The sequence below is a fragment of the Siphateles boraxobius genome, unplaced genomic scaffold (assembly GCF_051911475.1).
Source record: "Siphateles boraxobius isolate OS27281-9 unplaced genomic scaffold, OSU_SipBor_1 100, whole genome shotgun sequence".
Classification (NCBI taxonomy): domain Eukaryota; kingdom Metazoa; phylum Chordata; class Actinopteri; order Cypriniformes; family Leuciscidae; genus Siphateles; species Siphateles boraxobius.
The window spans coordinates 3,768,517-3,786,262 of record NW_027508701.1 but is presented as its reverse complement, the minus strand read 5'-3'; the positions used below and the strand labels follow the sequence as shown (position 1 = coordinate 3,786,262).

The window sequence follows — 17,746 nt, the reverse complement described above, 5'->3', positions numbered from 1 at the left end:
CTCCAACTTCAAAATCGTTCGACATCGTTGTTTACCATTTATTTTTTTAGTAAATGGCGTTTGAGTTAGTCTTTGCACGTTGGCTTTGTAAACACTAGATCTGTTCTTACGCCTATGTCATGCTTGACCTTTCAGCGTGATTGCGTAATGTGTGTCGCATCACAGCTCGTGCAAGAACAGCGTTTGTGGTTTAAAGTATATAAATGTTTATTTTGTTATAAATGTGCGCTGGTTTGTCTAGATCAGACTCTTATTCCTCGGCTGGATCGTGTCGAGACTTTGAAGCGGTTTTGAACCCGTTGGACTCCATTGAAGTCACTTAAAGGTAGAAAATCCTGGAGTGTTTTCCTCAAAAACCTTCATTTCTTTTCCACTGAAGAAAGAAAGACATGAACTTCTTGGATGACGTGGGGGTAAAGGAGTAAATGATCAGGAAATGTTGATTCTGAGGTGAACTACTCCTTTAATCTCACTCTCACTGAATATGCTGATGGTTCACCTTCACGTAAGGAACTCGGTTCTTGTCCTCGTGCACAGACAGGTTGGTCTTCGTGACTGAAGAGGAAAGAAACACAATGAGGAATATTGTAGGGAATTCGTTACGCTGCGCTATTTCTGTTTCCTACAAACCGTCCAGGAGATCCCGGATCTTCTCCATGTAGATCTCGAAGTAGGACACCTGAGGAGAGCAAACACTGGTTTTAAAAGCACAGTTCGAGCAGTTATTATCGGGTTATCAGAGTCCTGCTCGTTTGCTCTGTGCACTGTGGGGGATTTTTAATCAATCATAAATAACATTTATTTTTCTGGCAGGAATAACATTCATATGCTTTTGAATCCTAAATGTTTCCAAACATTTCTGACTGAGTGTGTGTGTGCTAGTGAACCATGTTCGAAAATAACGAAAGGGGAAATAAAACTAGCCGGATGTCTAGGATTATAAACTCGGACTTTGAGTAACAAAGTGAAGCATTCAAGAAAACAGACTTTGCTTCTGCCTAGTAACAGAAGGGTTTACATATGAAGAGCCAATCAAATTGAAGGGAAATGATATAATGTATCATCATGTCTGCTATGCCATGCTCCTATTGTATTTTTGCTGGTGGATTCTCTCTGAAACTGGTCTGAGATCCTCCGGCTGTGATTAAAGTATATTCGAAGGCATTGTCTGGAGTCTGTCTAGTTATTGCAGCACAATAGGTTAGTGGGACACTAGAGACCTTATTCCCAAGTGATGACGTGGTTTGACTCAGTGTGAGACTCTCAGGTGGGTTAGATGTGCTCAGGTTTAGATGCGCTCAGGTAACTAACTTGTGTGGTCAGAGTAGCTGCTCTTAGGCATCAACCGGAGGTGAACTGAACGGGTGTAATGTGTAGAAGTGTGGACTCCAGGTAAACCGCAGGTGTGCGGGGGAATCCAGCACAATACCTTGATGTGGAACTCCAGGTTCTCGTCCATGGCGAAGATGTGGTTGAAGATGTCCTCTGCGATGCGGGGGATGATGCCCATCTGCTGCGGGTCGTGCAGGTTTCCCTGGAATAAACACATCCTTATTCAAACTCCTGGTGTGGGGCCGGTTTAGAGATAGACTTTGACTATGGCTTAGATATAGTAGATAATCAGACTTCAGATCGACATCTAAATCAGACCGTTGCACAAAGCACTTAAGACTCTGACTATCTTAAGTAGGACAACACTGCAGTGCATTCTGGGTAAAATAAGACACTTTTCAAAACAAAAAACATGGCGGATGGAGTAAGCGCATTCAACCGCTCAGTGCAGTTTACCCCAGCGGAAAACATGTGTGTGTTGGAGGAGTATAACAGTTACAAGCACATTTTACTGGGGAAAATTTAGCCGAGAATGTAGTAGCAAGAAGAAATGTTTAATTTGGAAAAAGATACGACAGTTAACAGCGTAAATCCGACCGTTGAGCGTTAAAGACGTACAGAAAAGAAAAGTCCTCATCATTATATATTTCCAGTATTACTGCGGTCTCTAAAAACCCTTTCCCTTCTCATAGCTCTCTCCTCTTTTCTTTTGGCTGTTTGTACTGTAACTGATTGTTACTGCTGGTTGCCAAGGTAACAGAGTCTTAGACCTGGGTTAGCCTGGGTTAAGGGGTCTAATGTTTTTGGTCTAAATTAAGTCAGTCTTTATTTTTGTGAAAGTCTAACTTGCATTAGACTAGTGTATGAGCAGACTGTAGACTTGTCTAACACTATAGACCGGTCTGAAATAGCTTTGTGAAAGCGGACCCTGATCCGAGCCGTGTCGAGTCAGCATTATTTATATAGCACTTTATACAATAGATTATAATGATAAAATGATGATTCAATGATGCCAACTGAGTTCAGTTCTGCAGCTCTAACAGAACGCAGTGTTATTGATCAGCTGAAGTCAGTTCTGCTGTAAAGATCAAACTTTTCAGCGGTCTTTTATTGTCATTCCATACACACGTTTACATGAAGGAACGAGACGAAGTACTAAGCTCCCGGTCAAACGTTAACCAATAATACACTAGAAACTAGAGTGTGTGTGTAAGCAGCTTCCTCAATAAATGGCACAATAGCAATAAAAAACTAAAATCAACAACGCAAGAATAAAAACTGTGCAATGATTAGAAATAAATTAGGACATAAATAGTCTAATATTGTTGCACATAAAATGTCTAAATAATACTGTTATATATTTTTTATTATACATTATCTATATTATCTATGAGTGGGGTAGAAGAGCAAGTATAAATAAGTAATTCGTTCAGTCGTTCATCTATAGAGACGTTTAGTTAAATCAGTGATGTCATCGTGCAGCTCAGATAATAAACAGACCAATGGCTCGCATGATTGATGAGACAGCTAAATTAATCGATATGCATATATTATTTATTAGATACATTAAGAAAAAATATTTTCTTGTTGTCAATTCATGGTAGAATGTTGCTAAATTACAGAGATAGACATGTTTTTAATCGGTTTGATGATATGTTTTAATGTTATGTTGACTTTCTCTTTTTTGGACACTGTTGTGCTGCTCATTTTTGCATGTATTTTTAATCTTCTAATAATGTGAAAAATATGATACACTGGTGTTTTGCCAGATAGGAAGTTTATCTATGTATCATCTTTTTACTCTTTTAAATCCTTTTATAACTGTTTTAATTTTCCTTGTTTTTATTTTGTGATTACTTTAATTTATTTCTGTGTAAAGCACTTTGAATTATCATAGTGTGTGAAATGTGCTATATAAATAAACGTGCCTTGCCTTAATCTCAGAAAGTTGTATGTGTTTAAATAAAGGGCAAATAAAAATAGAAAAGAGACTGACACCGAACACTGCTGACCGATGACACAAACCTAAACTGATGTTTTTAGCAGTGATGTTTAACGTATGTTATGCTAAATATTTGCCATTTTGATAACAGTCTATTTTTTTTTTTTACTTTTGACTGGTTTTGCTATTTTTATCATGTAAAAAATGGTTACCCTTTACAATAAGGTTCATTAGTTAACATTAATGAATGTATTAACTAACATAAACTAACAATAAACAATACATTTGTTACTGCATTTATTAATCTTTGTTAATGTTAGTTAATACAAATACAGCTGTTAGTTCACAGTGCATTAACTAATACAACCTTTGATTTTAATAATGTATTAGTAAATGTTGAAATTAATATTAACTAAGATTAATAAATGCTGTAGAAGTATTGTTCATTCTTAGTTCATGTTAACTAATGTTAATTAAACTTATTGTTACCTAAAAAACGAATGCAAAATGAACTCTTGACAGTGTTGCTGTAGTTAAACCTGTAATAATGTAAAGTGTAACACACTGTACCTCCATGGTGTGAGTCTTCCCAGAAGAGGTTTGTCCATAGGCAAAGATGGTGCCGTTGTAACCTCCCAGCACATCTACACACACACACACACACACACACACACTTCCTGTATAAGCCTGGCACAGGTTATCCTCGGTTCAGCTGTAGTCATGAAACACACTCCACACACACTGACCTTTGACGATCTGCTTGGCACATGTGTTGTACACCTGCTCCTGAGTGGTGTTAGTGGGAAACACACGGTCAAACGCGTACGACTTTCCCTGCGGACACATACGACACACAGAGGAAACGGGAACGTCATTGTCTGGACTCAGATATTGATTATTAGAAGACTAATCACGACACAGAGATATAGACGGAGGAATCACATCAACAGACTGTCTCAGTTCAGCTTTATACACTATAAGCCTTCACAGAACTGGGATGATTAACACATTCAGCTACTTTCACTATATACATTTATTACATATATAACAATAAAACCCTCCCCCTCCCCAATAACTGTTACATTATCATCATCAGCCACTCCCTGCAGTCATTCAAACTATCCCTCATATATATATATATATATATATATATATATATATATATATATATATATATATATATATATATATAATACAGACAGAACGATACTTCTTTTGTATATTTTAGCTAGACTTAGATTAGGCCTAGAGCCTCTATATGTGCTGACGTCATACTGACACAGTCGCGCGCATCATCATCATCATCATCATCATCGGGATCATTCATATCATCATTTAATGTATATATTAGTGTTGAATGTGCAGTAAATGTGGATAAAGGTGATAATTACCGCGATGATGACCGTGTCGTCCCCTTGGAAGCTGGGCAGGAATCTGTCTCCGCGCAGGATCTCGGCCTGGTTCAGAGGCCTGAAGCGACACAGCACTTTAATATTACACTCAGCTACGGCGTCCGTCATGATCACAGTATAACGTTACAGCGAGTTTATATGAGAACAGCAGAACACGACGAGTAGCGGCCTGAGCTCGAGCTGATGGCGTCTCTACGAGAAACACGAGAAGATCCTGATGTCTGCTTATAGATCTGCTGGAGTCCTTCTCTTCAGTGTTATCTGTGTGTGTGTGTGTTGTCCTGCTGGAGTCAGTCGCAGTGATGCTGGGATGGCGAGTCTTCTCTTCAGTGTCGTGTGTGTGTTGTGTTCGCAGTGATGCTGGGATGGCGAGTCTTCTCTTCAGTGTCGTGTGTGTGTGTTGTGTTCGCAGTGATGCTGGGATGGCGAGGATGCTGCTGTTGTCATGAGGATGCGGAGCAGGGCGTGGCTGAGGACCACTCGCGCAGGGGGCGGGGCTAACAGCGCACGTCATCATGTTCCCATTCTCCTCACTGCTTATTTCACTAGACTTGTCATATATTTAATGAATATACAATTTTTTGATTAATTGATCAATTTGTACACCCTGGCATGTGTTATATATATATATATATATATATATATATATATATAGAAAGTTATGCAATAATATGTAAATTATGTTTACTATATTGTATACTACTAAAGTTCGTTGGATAATAATTATTTTTTTAAACGGCTTATTTTTTTACTTATATGCACACGTGTCAGACGTCATTATTCAGATTTTAATAATAAAAAACGATAATCTCTGCTCTGCTGAAGTGAACCCGCGGTCACGTGGTGCCTGTGACTTTCCTCAGCGCTGCTCGGGTGGGCCAATCACAGCCGGTTACTGGATTATTCTGTCATTATATAGTCAGAATTTGTGACAGAGCAGTTTTTTAACAACATGATGTGCCACGGTATTTACTGTAACAGTGAAAGTTATCTCATCTAAAATACTGCTGTAGCCTACTGTAAGTGTGAGTAGTATAAAACCTTGAGGACCAACTTCCCTCATGATCATTCCTGCAGAAGAACATGCTCAACTATCAGGAATAAATGTAATTTTCCTCTCTTCTTCCCCTTTCTCTTCCACCAGGATTAATTTTTCAAAGCACATAATTTCCCATGGACCTTATCCTGAGACATTGATTGGTGTCTCATCAGTTTTGTTACTTATAGTTTTTTTTTTTTAAATATACATTTACTTTGGTACTATTTTCACACGTAAGGTGTACATTTTCCAAACTCTTAGTACTAATATAACATATCATTAAAGTGCACTTTATTCAAACATTTCAGCACATTTTCAATTGTGTTAGTAAATAAACAAAATCATAAAGTATAATTTTCACAACACAAAATAGCTGTTTCATCTATATAGCCATTTTTACAGAGTAACTGCCTTTCATAATGCCATCACTATCAAACTTTTGATTTTCAAAAGTACAAACCTATTCTTTTTATAGGGCTAGTGTAAGGGGAGAGAATATACAGTTTATATAGTATAAAAATCATTACACCTATGGAGAGAGTGTGTGTGTGTGTGTGTGTGTATACAGGTTTATATTACATTGACCAAATGTCCCCACAAGGATAGTAAAACGTGAGAGCACCTACATTGAGAAGCAGCCAGCGGTTAATAAACATACTGAATAATATTTTTTGGATAATGTAAAAAGTTGTGTTTGATGGGTAGGTTTAGGGGTCGGGTTAGTGAGTGTGTGTGTGTGTGTGTTACATCCCTATTTTGTCTAGGGTTGAAGGGACAAGTAACAGAATAAAAATGGTGTGATGTGTGGAGGCTGCAAAGTTCAATTCCCAACCCTAAAAATGACCAAAAACAACAATAGCAAAACAAGTTCTTTATTTAACAAATGTGGGAGGATTCCAAGGCTTCAAGGGGGGGCAAGGCCAAAACAACAAACATAAACCCTCTAACTATTTGAGAGTATTATTATTGTACTTTTCTTTTTTGTAGCTTAGTTTCTAACAATAATAATAATAATGACGAACTCCCTAACTAGCTTAAACAAGAGAAAACAAGATATAAAAGGAAATGGCACCCACCTCTCTACTAATCCCTTCCCAAGGAATAAAGAATATATACTTAGTAGGAAATGGACAATAACAGAAGTATATATACAAACAAACAGTAACTTACAAAACAAAAAAAGGATTTTTTTGTCCACAAGAGTGTTAACACAATAACACGAAAGAAAGACAGACAGACACACACACAGACACACACACAAGCTCTTGAAGCTCCGCCCTCTGTGCCGGGAGCAGCGGCTCATTTACATTTAAATGGACACACACAAAACGACGCGTTTTTACTGATCCTCAAAAAGGGACAACTTTAACATGCTTTAAAAAATAATCTGTGGGGTATATTGAGCTAAAACTTCACTAACACACTGTGGGGACAACAGAGACTTATTATACATATTGTAAAAAGGTGCATTACTTACTTATGCCCGTCACGTTTACCAGGGTATGGGCCGCCAACCCCAGATCTCCAGATTATTCTGCATTTGGCCATTCTTTCCAGCTGGTTCCAGGTGTAGCCCATCTTGGTGATGTCGGCTTCGAGGTCACGTCACCAGGTGTTTTTTGGATGGCCTCTTCTCCGCTTTCCTTGGGGGTTCCACTTCAACGCCTGCCTGGTGATGTTGGTTGATACTTTACAAAGAGTATGCCCTATCCAGCCCCATCTTCTCTTCCTGATTTCTTTACTCTGGAGGGAGTTGGTGAGTCCTTTCCCAAAGGTTGATATTGCTGATGGTGTCAGGCCATCGGATCCGGAGAATATGTAGGCCACTATTGCTTTGCCAATCCTTGCAGGGGACTTCCATTCAGCATGACTGGTTCCTTGCTTGAGGGTTTTATCTTTAGGATCTTGGTCTTATCACTGTTTATGTTGAGGCCAATCTGAGATGAGATAGTTGACACTACATCTGTCTTATCTTGCATCTGCTGTTTGTTGTGAGAGAGAAGTGCAAGGTCATCAGCAAAGTCCAAGTCCTCGAGCTGGGTCCACGAGGTCCACTGGATTCCGTTTTTTTGCTCTCTTGTGGCTTCCTTCATTACTCAGTCAATGGCAAACAGGAACAGGAAGGGTGACAGCAGGCATCCTTGTCTCACACCAGTTTTCACCTGGAAGATGTTAGTGAGCTGCCCTCCATGGATGACTCTACAAGACATTCCATCATAAGATGTTCTTATCAGGTTGACCATCTTAACTGGGATGCTGTAGTGTCGAAGGAGCTTCCAAAGGGTCTCTCGATCCAAGCTGTCAAATGCCTTCTCATAGTTGACAATGTTGATAAACGGGGGAATTCCACTCCAGGGACTGTTTGACTATGATGTGGTGTTGCGATCTGGTCCGTGCGTGATCTATTCTGCTGGAAGCCTGCTTGTTGATCTCGAAGACGTGTGTCAGCAATGTCTTTCATTCTCTCCAGGAGGATCCGATGGAAAACCTTCCCTGGTACAGACAGAAGTGTGATGCCTCTGTAGTTGGCACAATTACTGAGGTCACTTTTTTTAGGGATCTTTACCAGGTATCCTTCTTTCCATTTTTTCAGAATCTCCTCTTCTTGCCAGATCATTTCAAAGAGAGGATACAGTATCTCCACTGATATATCCAAGCCTGCTTTCAGGGCCTCTGCTGGGATGTCATCAGGTCCAGCCTCCTTCGCATTCTTCAATCGAGTGATGGCTTTCTTGATTTCCTCTCTGGTTGGCTTGTTACAGTTGATGGGTAAGTCTGAGAAGGCTGGGTCGATGTTTGGTGGATTTGGTGGAGCTGGTCTATGCAAAAGTTCTTCGAAGTGCTCGGCCCACCTCTTCATCTGCTGTTCAATCTCTTTGATGGTCTTTCCCTGTTTGTCCTTGACAGGTTGCTCTGGCTTGCTGAACTGTCCAGACAGTGTCACGGAAGCTCTGAGACTAGGTAAGATCCAAGCACAGCTTTATTGGAAAATCCAGAATCATAGTCATGCCAGGCAAACGGTCAAAAACACTTGCAAACAATCCACTGAAGAACCAACAAAAAACAAGGGAGAGTTCTCAGGAATGCCGTGTGACAATTTCAAAACCTCGATCAGAAATGGCAGAGAGAACATGTTATAAATAGGGTGAGACAAACAATGTAACACAGGTGAATGCAATAATGACACACAGGTGAATGCAATAATTAGTGATGAGTCCGGGCAAAGGATTATGGGAACTGAAGTACATGGCTGAGTGGTAAAGGTCAGAGAAGGGGTGCCCTCTGGTGGTCAACCTGGGCACACCAGCTAGTAAGTGTGACAGACAGCCGCTTGGTGATGTCATACATTTGTTTCATATTGCCATTGCATGCTGCCTGCTCTGCTTCAGCTGCAAGTCCACTCACATAGTCTTTCTTATCCTTCTTGATACTCCTTTTCACTGCTTTGTTTAATTTTGCATTATCTATTTGAGCCTGGGCTTTTGCTGCTCTAGTCCTAATCGAGCGCAGCGTTAGTTCAGACAGGCCACGAAGGCATAGGCCGTGATTAACTGACGTGGTCAGCTGTCAAATCACTCCAACCACTACCATTCTCCTATTAGACCGGGAAGATATATATACGTGGCATTACTGCTTGGTAAGCATGCTCAAACTGCTCGCAACCCTCCTGCCCTCAACAACAACAACAACAACAACCTTTATTTATAAAGTACATTTAACACAATACAAATTGATCCAAAGTGCTGTATATAGTGCATAGCAGGACTACACTATAAAAACAACAATTACAAGTTTCCAAAAGCTGAAGAATAAAAATGTGTTTTCAGAGTAGATTTAAAAATGTCCAATGAAGGAGCAGACCTCACATTATAAGGGAGAGCATTCAAAAGCTTTGGGCCAGCCACAGAAAAGGCATGATCCCCCTTTAATTTGTCGCGACATCGTGACACATTTAAAAGCAAGTGATTTGAAGATCTAAGTGCCCTAGCAGGACAGTATGGCACAATAAGATCATAAATATACCTTGGTGCACAGCCAGACCAAAGATCCCTCTTTCGAGACCCAGTCAAAAGTCTTGCAGCTGCATTTTGAACAATGTGTAATCGAGATAGTGTAGATTGTTACTACACCACTATAAGTATCAAGCATATTTTTGTGCACCTTCTTGCAGTCATCTTCTTTGTTTCAGATTACCAAGGTTTCCAAGTCCTAACTGTCACGGACATCATCACTGAGAGACACTCATCCTCATAGCCATAGCCATACAGTATAGATGTCCAGGGATTTATTGCTATGTCTACATGTTAAACCTGTTTTGCTTTAAAGACATTACTAAACTGTCTTAATCACCTGTATATCACTCAAGCTGATGGCTCCATGGGGGGGTTAATGGTAAAGCTCTCTATGTCATTAATTATGGAGCCAGAACCCCCGTAAGGAACCATACCGCCAAATATAAATTGTGTTTAGTAAACCCAAGTAACTTGCCAAAGTGGTCTCGTCTGAACTGCTATTGACTGCCACTTTCTTCTTCTTCCTATCCTCTATCTTGGTCAAGGTCTCCACTGTAATCCACTCTTTATGCAGGTGTTTTCTGACTCAGAGTACTTCCTGGCATACTGATATGAGTGCCTCTTTCACTGGCTACCATCTACAGAGTATTTTGTATTCTTCTTCGTGCAGTTCTTGCAGTACTTCAAACCTGTTCCTGAGCATCAGTCCGAACTCTGCTCTAGTGTTGGGGTCCTTCAGAAGGCTGATGTTATATTTCACTCTTTTATCAGCCATGGCTGTCCAGTTCTTCTTTATTTTCAGCTTCATTCTGGCCACCACCAGGTGGTGGTGGGATGCCACGTCTGCTCCTCTTCTAACTCTAACATCCTGCAAGGATCTCTTAAACTTCTTACTTATACAGATGTGGATCCTATCTTGGCATTGAAGTCACCCAAAACAATAGTGATGTCTCGGTCTAGGAATGTCCCCAGGATCTTCTGCAGTCTACTGTAGAACTGTCCTTTATCCTGCTCTTCACTGTCATTGGTTGGAGCGTAGCATTGGATGAAGTTTAAATTTATTGTATTTTTCTTGCTCCTAAATGATGCTGTAATTATTCTTTAGCCATGCGTCTGCCAACCAGTCAGTGACCTCTGCGCCTGTTTGGACAACACAAGTCTACTCCCTGTTTATGGGGTGCATCGCTGTTTTCATGCCCAGAGTACAGTAGCAGCTCCTCTGTCCTCAGTCGCCTCTGGCCCGACTGTGTCCATCTTGTTTCACTTATGCCTAGCAGGGTCAGGTTGTTGTTACTCATCTCTGCTGCATCTCTTGCCTGGCTCGTACATGGTCCGTACATTCCATATATCGATATTTATAATCCTGTTCGAAAGAAGGGAAGTCAGCTTGGTGGCTTCCTTACAGCTTTCCCCACCTTGCGTCAAGCAAGACACATTTCTCAAAAAGTTTAACAATGAGTAAATATTAGGTAGCAAAACTGATGACACATAAATCTGGATCTCTGTATCCTGACACCGGAAAAAGAGCTGAAAGAATCATCTGCAGGATTTTTATAATTACACAAACAGAATAACTACAGTACCATACTTTAGATGAGGGAAACTTCACTATTCTATGTACAGTAAACTGTAAGATGTTGTACACCCACAAACTTGTGATTGTCATTCTTGTATTGGTATATAGTCTTGTGTCAGAAGACCAAGAAACTGCTATAGTACTGTCTACCAGGGTCATGCAAAAACATTTTGGGGGGCAGTTGCTCTAGCAAGCAAAAAAATGTACCCCTCTTATAATTATTTATAAAAAGTAAAGTTGATCGTCTTTTAATTAATTAAACTATTTAAAACTACACCCTATAGGGCTTCTATACCAATTAAATGAAATCAGTATCAACAAAATCCATCTTAGCATTTATCAAAATCCATTTACACTGCAATTACAATTGCCTAAATAATGACATGAGATTATTTTTCCAAATCTAACATTTCAAATATAGAAATATAAAATGATATTATTATATATTAAACGAAAACCAACAGTAGGTCGCAGCAAGTCGGAATAAGCGAGTCCTCGTTCAATTTGTTCAAACCGGCTGATTCATTCATGAAAGAAGCAAATGTCCACTGACTTTATGAAAGGGTCATTGAATTATTGACTTATCTCATTCGTTAAAAAATGGTGAATCATTCAAGAACGAAACACTGCATTGTGTTGCAGGGAGACGTGACTTCTCTGCATTGTTTGGAACTATTTTTATTGCCAAAATAGACCAAAAATATTCAAAATTGACAATGTTGAGTGTGCGTAAAAATAAACAATGTTTATCGAACGGCTGAATATTACATTTTGCAATCGTACTGATGTACGCAAAAAATAACACTCCTGCTTGTGTGATATTTGTTGTACTGTCACTTAACTTTACAAAAAAATAAAAGATACGATGCCACAAGAATTCCTTGGATTCTCACTCTTTAATCCAGACCGAACTCTCTCCATGTGTATGCCCACTTGTCTTCCCTTATCTCCTTTTTTCTATCTCCCTCATGTGTTCAGTCCATTTAATAACAGTCTATGTAGACATAACAATATTGCTTAACTATATTATGTTATAAACACAAAATACAAGAACTCGTACAAGGGCAATTGAAATCCTGAATTTTGGGGCCATTTCCGAACACAATGGTTACCAGACTGACCTCAATGAAGGAAGGTCCAGGAGAAGTGGATGCTGCTCGCCTGCCCTGCAGAGCTTATTAAGAATATGTTGTTGGGCACACGCTCTTAATTTACTGAGAATGGATGCCACGGGCATTAATAAAATAAATAAAAAATTGTGCAAAAAGGGCACTTATCTAGTCAGAGGCCAGAAGGGCAGTTGCTTGAGTACCACTTGGGTTCAATGTGTGCACGTGCCTGCTGTATACTGATGAAATTTTGCCAAATGTGCAGAGGATGCCGAATTTACTTATTTTCACTGTACTGTACTGTATTGTGGTGCATACCAAGTGTATTTGAACTTTTCTTTCCTAGAATTTTTATCTACTGCATGATCTCTTTAGAGTACTGTAAGTCATTGCTGTATTTACTGTATAACATCTATAAATGTATTTATGTTGTAAATTGTAATATACATTGAGCTGCAAAATAATTCCTGAATCTCAATAAGATGTTCTTGTTACACTTTCCTTCACAACAATGTCCGGTGGCTTAGTAAAGGCAAGGTACTGGAGCGCTTTTGGACATTACGGAAAGAGTTGGAAACCTTTCTGTTGGATCAGAAGAGTGCAAAAGCAAAACAATTTGTGGAATTCATGCAGAATGAAGAAAAAATGGAAATTGTTGCATTTCTATCTGACATTACCTCCCATCTCAATGACTCTGAACATGAAGCTCCAGGGCAAAAATAACACAGTGTGTAACCTCACATCAGGTGTCTGTGCCTTTCAGAAGAAACTGGAGCTGTTCAAGTGTGACTTAAGCCTGTTTTATGCTTCTGCGTCGAATCGACGGCGTACCCCCACAGACCCCTCTGCGTCGCCGCGAACCCCTCCGCCGTAGCTCGACGTGCACCTCCAAAAAATTGTAACTACGCGTCGAGGCGACGCAGACCACAAGGGCTGTGATTGGTCAGATGCACCGCGATGCAACTGTAAGGACTGGGCTAAGTGGGTGAATCTGAATAACTAAATACATCCGGCTAAAGACCAAAAATCTCTGAATGTAAATTAACCCAAACACACACACACAAACACACACACACACATTCCCCCACCAGTGAAGACCGCACTCAGGACAGAGCGTGGTGTCCGATTACAAGACATTTTATGACTGATCGGAATGTCCCAAAGGAAGTGGATTCCAAAGCGAAAAGAAACTTCTTTTCTTTAAAAGACATTTAACCAGATATATTCAATGTGTTTTTATGTGTGTCCATTTGCCCATGTCACATTGGAATGACTATGATTTTATCGTAGCTTAAAGTGAATTATAAATACCTTCATTATGCATTTTAAATATAACTGTCTATTCCCATAACTTGTACACATAGTTCTGGACACCTCCAGAATGCTTTCGGTGTGATCAATCAGAATACGTACAGTAATATCCAGTAAAATATAGTTTACTATGTTTTCCATCTTTGGAGTGAAAAGAGACCAAAACTAACATCACTGGTGTTCTTAGATAACAGCGTTTACGACCCAAAGGAATGTTAACAGAACTGTGGCCCTCTCTGAATTCTAACCAAGGAGGAGAAATGAATCCTGTATTCATATATATATATATATATGCTATTATATATCCACTTGAGAATTGTATGAACAATGTATCTAAGTTCCCTATTTCATGAGTTGCCTTTTTGTGGTTTGGTCTATGTTTCTCGACAACTCTAATGCGATAATGTTTTAAACTTGGCCAACTAATGTTTAACCAAATCCATTTGTGGCAAGTTTGGTCTCGATAAACTCCAATCTTCATTCCCCATTTGTCAATTGACATTACTTTTTGCTAAACTTGTGACACATTAGTATTATAAGAATTGTGAAGATTCTGCTCTTAAACACCCTAATTTCGTCGGTTTCAAATGTCTCTCTCTTAGACAAAGAGCAATAAAAACCAAAGTCCCGCCTGTAAAATTCCAACCCTCTAATTGGCCAAGTCAACAGGAAGAGGCCGGATTTCTCCAAGGGGATAAATGACGCTTCCCCCCTCCGCTCGCTCTCTTACTTCGCCTGTCTTTGTGTCATAATGAAAGGTCTCGCCTCCGGGCGAGCTCTTCGCCTTTCTTTTATTTGTTTCTAGTTTAGTTTGTGTTTTTCAGTCTTAGATAAGTCTCCGTGTTTAATTCCAATCAACGAGTGAAAAGAACACCGCGTGACATATCTCTTCAGCAAATCCATCTACAAGGGACCTTTAAACGAGCGCGCGCTCGTTTTGAAGGAGAAACACGCGCACGTGACCACGTGACGAGAGACGCACACACGCTTCTTCACCAGCCATGCGAAGATGTGACGTTAACTCCGCGTGATTTCCCCGTAGAGATCTTTATTTCTTTTCTTTGTTAGTCAAAGTTTTGTTTTCCGTAGTCGACTCTGTTCACTTCCACAAAGTGAAACGAACTTAGCCGAACTATTTTCCTTTAGTAATGTTACCCCAAAGACTTGGAAACTCCGTTCAACACGCGCGCCAAGCAGCACCCAGTTACGCTTCCTAAAGGACTCCGCTCACGCACGCGGCCAGACAGGGCCGCGCAGGAATGCCGCGACACAGAGAGACCCAGAAACTTAAGTATATCTCTTTATAGAGCTTCTAAGAAGCATTAAGATGATGTTTTCGTGTTGTTACAGACAGGGACTGTCAGGGGGAATGTTGCCAATGCTCTCTCTCTCTCTCTCTCTCTCTCTCTCTCTCTCCCTCTTCCCCTCTCACACGTGTTTCCATTGTCCACACTCTATGCATTTCTCGTTCATCGATGCCTTATCGTGTATTGTTGTTTATTATGTTTGTAAATACATATATCCCATGTAACCGTAGTAAATACATAAGTAGTTCTGCCTTATTAAATTCATTATATTCATCTGATTGATGTACTGCCTTTTTGCTCATTTTCAAGTCCCTTAAGTGCCAAAAGATCTTATAGCAACAAGCTTACAAATTAAAGATACTTTAAAGAGTATGTGTTTATAGGGCAGGAAACCCAATTCTTGTGGCCACAGAATTGCTTTTCCTGAATCCTATAAAGTAAGATGATATTGTGGATTCCCACAGATATTAGTCTGACAATTGAGCTAATTAATTTAGCGTGTTTTGTAAGACGTGGTCCGTGTAGTTAATTGCAATCAACTTGTGGTTAAGTGCAAGGATACACAGACATGCATGCAGGTAAAATGACATATCATCCCTTATCGGGAGTTTTATTAACATGTAAGACTGATCTAATCCAAACATGTATGAATAATTATTAATTACCAATTATTAATTATGATATGCAAATTCCCCACGGATTAGATCCGCCCCAGAGTCTTTACACAACTCAACCTGACGCAGAACCATAAAACGGCCACGACGCCGTAGGAGTGACGGCGTAGCTACGCCGTGGAGTTGACGCAGAAGTATAATGAGGCCTTTATGCTTCTGCGTCGAATCGACGGCGTACCCCCGCAGACCCCTCTGCGTCGCCGCGAACCCCTCCGCCGTAGCTCGACGTGCACCTCCAAAAAATTGTAACTACGCGTCGAGGCGACGCAGACCCCAAGGGCTGTGATTGGTCAGATGCACCGCGATGCAACTCAACCTGACGCAGAACCATAAAACAGCCACGGCGCCGTAGGAGTGACGGCGTAGCTACGCCGTGGAGTTGACGCAGAAGCATAATGAGGCCTTTAGAGCGGGACCTGCTTCACTTCACAAAGCTTTTGAATCAAATAGAAGGAACACATCATCATCACAATCATGCTGAAATCCTGGACAAGCTGATTGAAAATTTCCAAACTCGCTTTGGCCCTCTGGGAAAACAAGTCTTACTATGCATGGAAAATCCATTCCTTGTCAAAAACATCACAGAATTTTCAACTGAAGCCCTGAAAATCTGCCAATGGGCTAGTGCTGCTTCTCTTCAATCAGAGCTAATTGAGCTTCAGGAAAACCTTGCACTGCAGGAGTCTCTCTGTGACCCTACCAGCTTCTGGACTAAGATGGTCCCTGCAGCAGGTGTCCCTTTCTTGCAGAAGATGGCCCTTCAAATTCTCACCATGTTTCCTTCAATTTACTGTTGTGAGTCTGCCTTTTCAACCATTCATATGGTGAAAAACAAATACAGGAGCACCCTCAGTAATGAACACTTACATCAGTGCCTCCGCCTGGCCCTCACACCTTTTATGCCCAAGTTTAAAGAACTGGTGGCAAAAAAGGTGTCACTTTTCACACTAATAAGGCCAGACCACATCACCTTTTGTAGATAGTTTGAACGTTTTGGGGGATTCACCGCCTTTTTTGTTGGAGTTCTGTTTTTGGATTTTGACCATCACAGTTGCGGACCCTGGACGTACGGAAAATTTGGTGAGTGGACCTTTTAGGTTTCTAATTGAGTACCCCTGACATAATGCATAATGCTCATAACCTTGCACTCTTAGTTAAATGAAATGCACATGATTATCTTGCTCGAAGTGTTATGAGCAACAGTTATGCTAATTATTCTCCATTTGCTTTTCTGTTTCTACCTCGGGATTACATCAGCTCCAGTTTGCATCCAGTTGGGCAAGAAGCCCTCCAACTCTGAATCAACATACAAAATTGGCAGATTTTCTATATATTGTAATCAGCACAATCACAGCATGTAACCATTGCTTTAACATGCTCATTGTTTCTGCTTAAATTATTACATACATAAACAGATATTTTACTTACCGTGACTGGTATGTACAAACTCTTACTGGCAAACTGATTCTTTGCTTTCCATTGCTAGAATGTCACAGAATGACCACACAGGAATGGCTTTGTTCTCCCTCATTTTTTTCCCAAATGTGAACAATTGTACATTTCTTGAAACCACTGTAATACAAAATAAATAGAGGAAATCCTCTCCATATTTACCAACAGAACTGTACGCAGTGTGCTTTCACACTAACTCTTTCGGGGACTCAAATTGTCTCTGGTCAATTCTCTGGCATACTTCCCTTCTATACAGTAGGTGAAAAACAGTACGTGACAGAAGAAGTGTTCGAATTCACAGAACTCATAAAAGTGTAGGCAAAAAGTACCCGGATGACCTACTACTTCCGGTGAGATTCTAAAGTGTGCATATGACGGACAAGTTACTATCCCATGAGGTTAGATTTGTGAATAGTGGAGAAGCAAACAGCTGATGCTGGAAGGTCACATGAAAATGTCAGCATGAAGTAAATCTGGATTTCATTCACACTACACGCATTCATACTACATAAAACACTTTTTTAGCGATCATGAAGTAATTCTCATTATAAGTACCTTCTCAAGAGAGTATGCTATTTC

At 40.1% G+C, this 17,746-nt stretch overlaps 1 protein-coding gene across 2 annotated transcripts in view; it reads right to left on the bottom strand.

The window, feature by feature from the left end:
* kif5aa (kinesin family member 5A, a) overlaps positions 1-5,188 on the bottom strand; it is a 43,081-nt gene extending 37,893 nt beyond the window's left edge. Inside the window, exons 1-7 of one of the 2 annotated variants that reach the window (XM_077238366.1) lie at positions 5,048-5,172; positions 4,666-4,991; positions 4,021-4,108; positions 3,845-3,918; positions 1,430-1,534; positions 631-679; positions 500-555 (exon numbers count right to left, since the gene is read on the bottom strand). In XM_077238366.1, coding sequence (XP_077094481.1) covers positions 500-555; positions 631-679; positions 1,430-1,534; positions 3,845-3,918; positions 4,021-4,108; positions 4,666-4,794 — 501 coding nt within the window. In that variant the 5' untranslated portion in view covers positions 4,795-4,991; positions 5,048-5,172. Of the gene's footprint in view, positions 1-499; positions 556-630; positions 680-1,429; positions 1,535-3,844; positions 3,919-4,020; positions 4,109-4,665 lie in introns of both variants that reach the window. The other variant, XM_077238356.1, reaches the window with a different exon arrangement.
* Positions 5,189-17,746: the final 12,558 nt, after the last annotated feature.